This window comes from Styela clava, chromosome 3 (assembly GCF_964204865.1).
Source record: "Styela clava chromosome 3, kaStyClav1.hap1.2, whole genome shotgun sequence".
NCBI lineage: Eukaryota > Metazoa > Chordata > Ascidiacea > Stolidobranchia > Styelidae > Styela > Styela clava.
In genome coordinates this window covers 18355959-18368155 of record NC_135252.1, presented here as the reverse complement: position 1 = coordinate 18368155, position 12197 = coordinate 18355959, and the positions used below count along the sequence as shown (strand labels likewise).

Below are 12197 nucleotides of genomic sequence, written 5' to 3'. Positions count from 1 at the left end.
GTTTAAGTGGAGAATTTTGAGTTTTACTTTCATCATTGAGAATATAGAATTTCGACTTTAACTTTGGAAATTCAAAATTTCGACTCCAACAGCCATGACCACGGTGAAAACATGTCACTGCCTACTGTGAGAGAGCTTTTCATAAAATGAATCTGGAATATAATATACACTGTTCTGAACTGCTTGAAGGCAATGTGTAACCTGCAATGCCAGCACAGTTGAATTTCAACGTTTCAACCGCTAGACCAGAGGTTCTCAAACGGTGGGGCGCGCCCCACAAAGGGGGCGTTGGCAATATTTTGAGGGGGCGAGAAGCTAATTCAAAATAAAAATATTTGTTAGATTTGATCTTCTCCACTCTATTTTGGATATTTACATTTATTTATTGATTATTTTCAAAGTGCATGGCTTAGAACAGGGGTTCTCAACCTTTTTTCTGTCAAGTACCCCCCGAGTCACGAAGCAATGAATATATTGACTAACAATTTGAAGCAACAACGATTTGTAATTAAATATAATTTTCGCGTTGATATTATTGCCCTTGTCGTCTGCCTAACTAATGAATTCTTAAAATCTTTCCCAAGTTTCAATAAGCATAATCACTTTCTCCGATGCTCGCAGCACGTCGTCTTAGAGATTTCAGTTTGTCTGCAAAGCCGTGAATTTAACATTGTTGCGTCACAATCACAACAACGCAAGATCAGTGAAAATCTACGATTCGATTGGCACGCATTTTCATCTGGTAGTAATAAAAAATATTAAAAACAGCAACACACAAAAACTTTGCTGTCTTCCAAGTACCCCTGAAAATCCTCTCCCAGGTTGAGAACCCCTGGCTTAGAAAGTTTGAGAACCACTGCGTAAAACAATTATGCCTGCTATACACCAAATATACTGTATCATTAGATGACTTTACAGCTATTTTATAGAGAATAGAAATCGATTACCTTCTCCAGATTCTTCATCAATTTCTGGTTGACCAGATTCAATAGCTTCAACAAAACCATGAAGTATTTTTGCTCGAGTTTGTGAGTTACCAAGTGACGTTATCATAGAGAAAACTTCCCGATGAGTTGCACTCGATATGCGACATAAACATGAGATAATCTCACATGCAGAAAGTGAGAGTTGAGGATGAGTGAGATTGTGAGTAACAAATCTAAAAAAAATAAGATGAAACAAAATGTGAAATTGAATTTTTAAATTGATTATTTTTTGCGACAAATTCGCACTCTTGGCATCTTAATTTCAGTAATTAATTCTTTATAAATAAATAAGAGAAAATGATTCAATAAACCATGAATTTCTAAATTGTTGAACTTTACAATAACTCCATATTATTGGGATGAATCTTAATTTCAGTGCAGAATTCTTTGATTGATTTGGTGTACGAGGTGTGGCTAAAAAGAAACGAGACTGACGTCACAGATTGCGCAACACGATTAACCATTGGTAATCAACACTTTTACAGTGTGGTGTAATATGTGTTCTTTGTTCAACAGCTTTTTTGACACAATATCGCAATTATTTTTGCTCTTTAGGAGTCGTAGGTGAATGTGATTAATTGCTTGTTGAAAAAAAAATTGCCGTGCGAGATCTGATTGAGTTTTTTGGCGATAGGGGGTTCAATTGCAGAATGACGATTGGGCAAAGAGTTAACATTAAATTTTGTGTCAAACTTGGAAAAATGCATGTCAACTGGGCAACATTTAATCGTTGAGCTTTCTGCTCCTCAGTCAACAGCCTTGGCACCATTTTGGCACTCACCTTTCACAAGCCAAAAGTGTCAACCAAACTGGTGCGAACCGTTTTTTTTTGTCTTTTCCAACTTCGCAATGACGCGAATTGTTGAGCGACGGTCGTTGCGAATCAACTGCCTTTCACAACTGAACTCACAACTGATACCTTTTCGATGTTGGTATCAGTTGTGGAAGTGCAAGGCCTTCCTGACTTCGAATCATCCTCCACATCCTCCCTGCATCCCACAAATCGCTTGTGCCATTCAAAAACTCTTGTTCTGGACATGGAAGAATCTCCATAAACATCACACAATTTCTTCAAAGTCGCAGTCGCCGTTTTTCCAAGTTTGACACAAAATTTAATGTTAATTCATTGCTCAATCGTCATTCTGCAATTGAACCCCCTATCGCCAAAAAACTCAATCAGATCTCGCACGGCAATTTTTTTTTCAACAAGCAATTAATCACATTCACCTATGGCTCCTAAAGAGCAAAAATAATTGCGATATTGTGTCAAAAAAGCTGTTGAACAAAGAACACATATTACACCACACTGTAAAAGTGTTGATTACCAATGGTTAATCGTGTTGCGCAATCTGTGACGTCAGTCTCGTTTCTTTTTAGCCACACCTCGTATGCTGAGTCTTTGCGTAAAGCATAAGTCTTTCTATGTCCATACCTATAAGCCATATATATATTATAATATAAGCCATCCAGCACTACTATCACATGGCAGTGCAAGACTCTCAGCACTACTAGAATAAAATTTGGAAATGTAAAAAAGTTAAGAGATTATCATGTGATTAGCTTTATATTTTTATGGTTTTCACAATTTAAATGAAGGCAAGTTTGGTCATTCTGCAGGAATTCAGTTGCTAAAAATGATTATTATTTGAACAAAATTAAATTCTGTCAGTTCTGACTCAAATGTTCGATACATTTTGGACACCCCTGGCACTGACATAAATCAATCATACATACCTTGTGATTGTCACAATATAATCTGCTTTTCCAGTTCTTGGATTAATGCTGAGCAACAATTTATCAAGAGTATTCACTAGGACTGGATTCCCACTTTCTCTCATACTTGATAGGAAAGATTCCTGTTTGGAAAAAATATATAAATAAAAAGAGTGAAACAGGGCATGCATGTAGAAAGAAGAAAATATGTTTTCAATACTGAATAATACTCTGATACACAAATAGTTATTTATTTTGAACTGAAATTTTTCGTGTTGTCTGTAGCCGTGTCCGGAAAATTCACAGCAGGAAATTTCGTCGCATGATTAAGATAAGCCCTTATAAATAACAAATCTTTTTAAATAAAAAGATACATAAAAAAACTAACTGTTTTTATCACAAATACTTGTTTTACAGCTAAATGCTCTTGCGGCGAATTTTACTAGAACTGCCTGTAGCGTTGTGCAGAGCTTTGGGCAAGAGGTACTGAGCATAACATAACGCGTATGTGGAGTAGATGAACAGTAACAAATTGCTATTTTAAACTATTTAGCATGAGTTGCAACAATTTATTATTCAGTTTAGTTCAATACTTAAAATACAAATCCTCTTGTGTACTGCGAGGGAGCCTTGAAATAACGTGTTATAAAAAGATATTACACATACACATCTTGGGAAACTTGAAATAATGTTTACAAATTTGGTAATAGTTAATAAATAATGAACCTGCAGATCCAGAGTCATTTGAATCAAATACAATGCAGCCAATCCAGCTTCAACTAATTGTTTTTCCAATGTTTTATTGACATTATATCTATCCAAGTATGAGATGCAGTTTTCAATTACTTCCATTACCTGAAACACGAGTATTATTAAATTACTAAAGTCAGGTAGTTGGAATTGCCACCTTTTGCCATTACAGTTTTAGTGTTTTATTCAGATATTTTTTTGCATGAGCTGCTTTAATAACATCTTTACTCCAGAGTAGGCTATAGAAAAGCAATCTTTCATATTTATAAATTCAGCAGAAAAAGTGAACTTACAGTTTTAAAAAAATTTCCTTCATTCATGATATGAATCATGATATGATATCCTGGTGCTTTATTACTTGTCTGAGTTTGAATTCGAGATTGTCCTTGGAATGCTGAAGTGTTGAAACCTCCAAGTGATGAATTCATTGAAACACTGAGAGGATCCTGGTAATGTAATAAGGTTAGGAGATGGAATTCGAATTATTATTGGAAAAATCAAGGATTTATCGCATCTGCATTTTGAAAAAACATACTATCAATGACATTTTCTGGCGCTCCAAAAGTGTGCGTGCCAATATGCAGGCAACTAATTTTGTTCGTCTACTTTACATCAAGTTGTGTAAAGGGACTGAAATCCACGGGCAGGGGGGTATTCACTTGGCTAACACAGACAGTCCCCAAACTCTAAATAGAACTAAAATAAGGAAAAACGGGATAAAATTATGGCCTAACCCTAACCCGGTACACATACTACGGGAGTACCTATATAAAAGACTTTTTCCTTCGTCACTCCAAAGAACGCTCTCTCTATAAGCAAGTATCGTCACATAATGAGCAACATTTATAGAAGGAACAGAATCTTTTCGGTGCAATACTGATTACCCAATTTGTTACACTCAGGGTGAAGTCGGGAACACAGGGTTTGATCTGAATCAGAGATCTTTAACCTGCTATGCCAACATACGTTTAAACTATCTAACCTTTGGGTCAAGGTACAAATGTGGAAAAATGAGTAAGTCTCCATAAAACATATTTGAGTGTAACCTCTCTTGTCTAGTGGAAATAAACCAACCAATTTTAGGTCCAATTTATGTGGTGGCAGTGTCGTGACCAACACCAGTACATGTCAGATTAGAAACTGGAAGCCAAGTGGGTTACGTTATCTTGACGAAATTTTGTGAACAGAGGTCACTCTATACTTTAATTCAAGGGTTCTCAACCTGGGGTTCGAAGGGGAGAAGATTTCCAGGGGTACTTGGATGACATTCGAGTTTTTGTATGTTGCTGTTTTTTAATATCCTTTATTACTACTATGGGAAAATGCGTGCCCATTGAAACTAGACGCCAATTGAAACGTAGATTTTCCCCGATCTTGCATTGTTGTGATTATGACGCAACACTGTGAAATTCAAGGCTTTGCGTACAAATTGTGAAATATCTGAAGACAGCGTGCTGCGAGCATTGGATTTTAGGAATTCATTAGTTAGGCAGACGACAAAAGCAATAATATCAACAAGACGATTTAATTTAGTTACATATGGTCAATAAATTGGTGTTGCAACAAATTGTTAGTTGAAATATCAGTATATCACAACTTTGTTCGGTGTCAGATTACCGGGGGTTCGCGATGATTGTTTCGTGACTCGGGGGGTACTTGACAGAAAAAAGGTTGAGAACCCCTGCTCTAATTGAAGTAAACCCTTGGGAAAGAAGCTACCCAGAGTGTTAATGGGTTGGTCAATACTGTCATTGTAATTCAATTTATAAGGACACAAATACATGTGGAGGTAGTATGTTGTTTACCTGTGATGCAAGAGCAGCAAATCCAGATTCTAAAGTTCTTTTCTCAGGAAGAAAATCTTCAGGATGAGGAATGTATTGAGAAAGTAGCTTTGCAAACAGTTTCAGAGAATATGTGGCAATCTACAAATTAGATAGTATGGGTTAAATCTAGATGCATATTATAGCTTGCTACAAAGTATACAATTATGATGTCTTACAAGAGTTATCCAGTGGCAATTTCAATTTGGCTGCTAACGCACTAAACATGTATATGATTTTAGGTAACTTTTTAACTGTTATGATAATCGTGTGTCTACTCAATTGTTTTTAATGACGTTATTGAGACAGTAGAAATGCAATATGTCATCTGGTTCATGTTTTTGATAATCTATTTGAATCCTAAATTAACAAGCTTGCGATAGATTTCAAATATGTGTGGCATTACCTTGTGAAACATTAACAATTATATTAATGACTATATACGATCATTATACTTTATTCTTATTTTTCTTGTCTCACCTCAATATTGTCATACAAATAATAATAACTGATTCATTTATCACAAATGATGATATCACTTGCAAAGCGATGCAGCAGCTTTAAGAAAAAGCATCGCTAGAAAAATCCCAACCTAGACATCTTAGAATTGCGATTCAACCAAGCCATGTAGTCTTTAATTTAACATTTAACAGTATCAGCACCTGCTATCGCGCATACAGCCATCTCAGTTGGTCGACGATTATCAAAGCCTCTCAAATCATTTTGAAACATATTTTTATCTTGATATTATTAAGAGAGTATAATTGACAAAAATCCTTGACAAAATTTAGTACAAGTGGCAAAATATAATGTGATTCAATGAAATAGAATGTCCTTACTTCCCATTTTTCTTCAACACTTTTATAAGATCTTGTCATAAGTTTGAGAAACACAAGTTCAATCGAAAATCTCAAGTAAGGTTCAAATCCCGATGACTGAGATGTTGCTGTAAAACTGAAAAAAAAGTGAACAAAAAAAATTAAACTGATATTTCGAATATTTCAAAGTAACATACAATTTAAGAGTACCTCTCAAGAGTAATATCATACAATGCAAAACTCGACAATGGATGTACAACAATTTATCATTATTATCAATTATCAGTGAGTTTTATATACTCATAATCAAATAAATATACCATTATATTGTTCAACTTGAAATTAGTCATTTGAGTGAAGGTCAAATCGATTAACTTGCGAGTTGCCACCCAGAATGAATTTTAAATTGTTTTTTTGGAGTATGAAGTTTTTTGTAAGTTCTAAAAAGTCATGTTCAACTGGCTTGGTTGGTTTTTCTGCCTAATCCAATTTCAGTAACATTTGACATTCTAGCTATTGATGCCAAATTTTAAATAAGACTTGCTTCTGCTTCATGAATACATAAATCAACTATTCAATAAATATTTGAATATAAAATAGATTTTAATCAAGTATTTTATTATATTTAAAATTTGCAATTAATATATTCCTAAGCAGCTAAATCCTTACATTTTTTGCATATACTTATCACACATAATGGCCGCAATATTAGTACCAGATTTTTAAGATGAAAATTTGAAAATATGTCCAACCTGACAATATTACTGGCATCAGTCAATGTGCAAAGGAATTTAAGAAAAGAGCAAGTCATGTGATATTGTTCTTCTCTTGATTCCACTTCTTCTAATTCAATCTCAATCGCTCGGCCTGTTGATGTTGAACCTGAAACAAAATAATGTATAGATATGAGGTATTGATTAAGTGAAAGGAATTGATGAATTGATATTAGCCGCTGCAGTAAAATGGAAGAGCATATAAAATTGATAACCAAAATACTGAGAGCAAGGTGGTACGGTATCCACTTTACATACTCTACGCTAGTTGATGCCAAACACATTTTATAGCCTAAAAGTTTGTTATAAATGAATTAGTTACATAACTTTTGAAAACACCAGACTTTTTCAGAAAACTTTTCTGAATTCAGTATCAAACTTTTGGACGTCTTCAGGTCCAATAAAATAAATTTATATTTGCATGACTATGAGTATGACTATTGGTAAAATACAGGGAGATGCGTGCTTACTAATTTCTTTATTGATACGTTTTTATTTCTTTATTTCTTTTAGATTCTAGGTTGTCTTAGGTGAATACCTTTTAGTTTTAGGTACAATTTGATTTTTGTAATATTTCTTGTTATATAACATATGCCATTGAAAAACTTTGTGAAAGTGATTCTTTGTAAATATAAATAGCTGTTTGGCAAATTTACTGCTTTTACGGCGACCACCTTGTATAATTTCTATCCAACAAAACATCAATTTCAAATCCTACCAGTTTGTGCCTCCATAATCATTGCACTTTCGAAAGCATGAAGAAGTCCAACTGCAATCTCTGGCATTCTTGCTAGTTGATTCAGTGCAAGTAATACATCTCCTTTCAATACAGCAGGGACAGGGCATTGTAGTAAACCAAGTAATCCTCCACATGCATTCCAATGTGGATGCTCATATACTGTGAGACAAGCAATATCATCCTAGAAAGACAATATATTGATAAATGAATTTTTTTATTGCCTGAGCGCTAGTCGGCAATATAGGATTCTGTTAAATATTGCAGACGTATTGGCCTAAAGCAGTGGTTTTAAAAAGGCATCCAATTGCCCTTTGGTACCCCTACTCTACATACTTATACTACATATACTAAAGAAAAGGACTCTCGTAGTATGTGGACCAAGATGGCGGACACCGGACGTAGTATGTGTACCAGGTTAGGGTTAGGCCATAATTTTATTCCAATTTTCCTTAATTTGGTTCTATTACAAGTTTAGGGATTAGCCAAGTAACTCCCGTAGTATCTGCATGAAATTATACATGAAATTATGGCCTAACCCTAACCTGGTACAAATACTACGCCAAAGAAATAGCTCATTAGTACAAAGTTCAATAATTTATGAAACCTATGGTAATACTTGTAATACTGGTAATACTTTAGACTCATATATGTGTGTTTAAATTCTCTGCGAATATGCGACTGTTGCACAGTTAGCAATTTTTAGGAAAATTTATTGTTTTTATTATTCAGTCCCATTCAGCTCACTCAGTATTGATGTTAGACTGAATGAGCAGAATACATTGTTCCTAGATTGCCACAATTGATAATTGATTTAAAAATAAGGATTCTTAAAACATCGATAATTTTTAGGTGCTTCAGTGAGCTATACTAAATAGGCATGTCCAGAGGATCTCTCCCTCTGATAGAAATGGAAGGCGTTAAAACATTGGCTTTAGGATTGTGATAAATGAATATAAGAAGGGCATGCTATTTCAGATTATTTAGTGCTCATGAAGTTCCATTGTGATTTATTCAGATTTTGACATGGTTTGATTCTTCAGGCACAAAAAACCTAATACACCAAAAATAAAACATTTTGGCCACGAATAAAGTAGAAAGTGAACTTACATATTGAGTAATCTTAGCAAGTAACTGCAGCACAGCTCTCAATCCTTCAACTTCTTGTGGTGTGATCGACATAGTATGATGATGATGCCCCTGAAAAACAAGTAAAAAAATTTATTGCAACTTTTTAGTCACTAATCCTCTGAACGAGGCTCTGTATATCTTATAGTATTGCATTAAAAGGTTTTCGACAAAGCATATTTAAATTTGTGTTAGCGTATTGTGTTAATGTAATTAAGAATCCAATGTGAAAATGGGGTACTCCCATTTTATCCCAATTTTCTTCATTTTAGTTCTATTACTAGTTCGGGGCTAACCCTAATCTGGTACAAATATTACGTTCCAGTGTCCGCCATCTTGGTTCACATACTACGGGAGCGCCGAAAATGGTAATTAACAAAAAAATGGATGTAGCCTATTTGAAATTCAAAAACACACTTTTTCACTTTACTCTTGAATCTGATAACATGGCAAATGAGATAGATAATGTTGAGCCTGAAATATCTTAATCTGTGAAAATTTTGTTGAGGTATTGACAATGCACAAAGTAAACTAGATACGCTCGAATGAAACCTCGTATGTGAAAAATGATTTTAAAACGTAAGATGTGAGATTAACCTCTTGGAGCGGATAAAAATGATTACCGTGAATAAGAAATCATCTTTGGATTGCTGCCTTACCTGTGTAATGTTCTGTCCTGATACTGCACCAAGTGTCGAAACAATATGCCCAGATTGCGTTTGTTCCATTCGTAAATTTGTATAATAGCGATTCATGGACTGAAAGAAATGGTCCCAAGATACATTGCTTCCTTCAGAGGCCACTCCTGAAAGTCAAATTAATCATTTTATTAATGAGAAATCGATTGACCTATAATTAAAAAGCCATTATTAATAAGTAAAGACTAACTTGTTACACCAGCAATGTTATTTTTATGACATGAAAATAATATGACACTTTAATCAGCCAACCAACAAAGTCCAAATTACCCATATTAGCCCCATTCATTCTCAACATCTCAAAAGCCATTCTAGCACTGTGTGATCCAGTAGATAATGCAGACAACATTTTTAAATATGGAATGTAGAGCAATGGTGGAAGAAGATCACCAGACTGACGGAGGAACTTGAACAAAGATACCTAGAACAAGAAGTGATGGAATAACGAAATGTTCATTATTTAAAGATTTAAAGTTATGTGTTTTCCCGAAAATGAGACCTAGTCTGAAAATAAAACCTAGCCTGAATTTTAAAAATGATTTTAATAGAAGCACCACCCTTGAAATAAGACTTAGTCGATAGCGCAAAATTTTTTCGAATAAAATCGTGTTTATTTATAAGTAAATGGATATCGGTTTGCATATTTTGTAAAACTGAATATCTCGTAATTATCTACTTTGTAATTTTGTTGATAAATGAAAATAAAAAACATCCCCACAAAATACGCCCCACTCCCAGTGTTATTTTTCGAAAGAAAATTGAAATAAGACCCCGTCTCATTTTCGGGGAATCACAGTAACTGAGAATTGGAATGGACTCAAACTTCCCTATTTGGGTTTGTAGATATAATTGAATATGAATTTCCTACATAATTTCATTTACAATATCTGAATGTTTCGTGAAAGTAGGACACCAAATTTATCACACACAATGTGTTGCATAAAGGATTTTAGTTTAACACTTAACTAGTTACTTTGGGCATACCAAAGGCAGACCTTCAGATTTTTCAACATGCAATCGATTCGATGTGCATTTACTTTATTTAGTGAGTGTATCACCAAAAAATATTTACAACATTTTGCAAAAAGATGACTGGTTGCAAAAGTTACAGATGAATCATTTTTATATACCTGCAAAATCTGATATCATAAAATATGCATCATTGATATAAAAATGTCATCATTAGACCAATAATGATCTTCAGACGTAAACTATGACAAATTTTGCAGAAAATATTTATGACATCATAAATAGTGATAAAAAAATCATTTGTGACAATATAAATATCTGATCCATTGCTAAACTATAATCACAGTGCTTAGTGAATCGAGCAAAATAGAATCACAAGAACCAGTTTAGTTTGGGATTGTTTTCTATGAGAGTAATAGCTTGATATCTTAGCTAATTCTTCAAGGCCTAAGCAATCCATCGCTTTTTAAAAGTTAATAAAAGACAGGTGTTTGGTCCAATCGCTCCGTAAACAAGGTACTTTCTGAATACAGACGGCTAGAACCATAATTTATATAGGATTGTGTATTTAAATCACTGTGTATGAACCAGTACTAATGGCTAATACACATTTACAATCCATATTTAGCTAATGTTTCAGAGAATTCATTCAACAATTTTGTAGGTATGAAAATTACTCAGAAAACCTGTATATGTACAGAAGGAAAAATGTGGCACTTAGTTAAAGAGAAATCTTATATAAAAAGAAGTACAATAAAAGATTCAATCTTTCAGATCTCGCCTACTACACGCCCCTCTTTGTGGCCAATGAATGAAAGATTTCAAATTACCTGTCGTTGAGGCAACCTTTGATTAAGTCTACTTGTACCAAGGAACGAGCCACCAATCTGAGATGTGTTTCCAGCTTGAAAACTTTCTGAAGCGGGACACCAGTAATCCATTGATAATTGAAGATCATTCTCATCTTCTCCGTATAATGCAGTGATAAGTTCCATGAACTAGAAGAAAAAGCTTGTCATTATAAAGCAGTGATTCCTAAACTGTGTGTGCATCATGAAATATCAATCCATTTACAAAGAAATTTCTATTAGCCCACGTTTATTGAGACATGACATAAAATGACACAAAATGAGATTTACCGGTGACCCGCTTACAATTGGTGATAGGCCTATTGAATTTTATATTGATGGCTTATGTTTGCAAAACAAGCATCCCCATGACCAACTTAGCTTATAAAACATTTCCTCATAAACCAAATGCTAGTAGCAAATTTTTTTTCGAATGCAGTTTGACACAAAAAGTAAATTCATTATATGAGTTTAGATATCTCTGAGTTAAAGTATATCAAACATAAATCTTTTTATATGAACTTGACACCACCATTTATGGATAACTCATGTATTGTTAGAAATGATAGGTCTATAGTAGGCCTCAAAAAATTCAGCCAGAGAAAGATAAGGTGATGAAAATACCAAACAATAAAATTGAAATGAACTAACATGTTTGAAATCTTCTCTCAGCGAAGGAGGATCTTCCTGTTGCATGATATGAAGCATTAATATCCGAGCAACTTCGTCACCACGGTTACGCATTTCTTTCACCTGAGAAACAAATAAATAAAAGGGAGTTGGAGAAATGCTTAAAAAATTTCATCAGGTCTTGCAAAAGCATGCAACATTGTCTTACACAAAAAGTATGCGAGTTTAGCAGCATAACTAACAAGGCAAGTATACAATAATATAGTTCTTATAAAGTCCTGATATTTGAATATTAAATAACTCAAATATGTTCGATACCTGTGGC

The 12197-nt window shown here is 34.1% G+C and overlaps 1 protein-coding gene across 1 annotated transcript in view; it reads right to left on the bottom strand.

Moving 5' to 3' along the window:
- Nucleotides 1-12197, bottom strand: part of LOC120342007 (nuclear pore complex protein Nup205-like) — a 47116-nt gene that overhangs the window by 17760 nt on the left and 17159 nt on the right. The window contains exons 9-21 of the mRNA XM_039410651.2: nucleotides 11894-11995; nucleotides 11225-11392; nucleotides 9696-9846; nucleotides 9387-9532; nucleotides 8710-8799; nucleotides 7582-7783; nucleotides 6843-6972; nucleotides 6112-6226; nucleotides 5255-5374; nucleotides 3743-3895; nucleotides 3426-3554; nucleotides 2721-2842; nucleotides 948-1159 (exon numbers count right to left, since the gene is read on the bottom strand). Coding sequence (XP_039266585.2) covers nucleotides 948-1159; nucleotides 2721-2842; nucleotides 3426-3554; nucleotides 3743-3895; nucleotides 5255-5374; nucleotides 6112-6226; nucleotides 6843-6972; nucleotides 7582-7783; nucleotides 8710-8799; nucleotides 9387-9532; nucleotides 9696-9846; nucleotides 11225-11392; nucleotides 11894-11995 — 1840 coding nt within the window. The remainder of the gene's footprint in view (nucleotides 1-947; nucleotides 1160-2720; nucleotides 2843-3425; nucleotides 3555-3742; nucleotides 3896-5254; nucleotides 5375-6111; nucleotides 6227-6842; nucleotides 6973-7581; nucleotides 7784-8709; nucleotides 8800-9386; nucleotides 9533-9695; nucleotides 9847-11224; nucleotides 11393-11893; nucleotides 11996-12197) is intronic.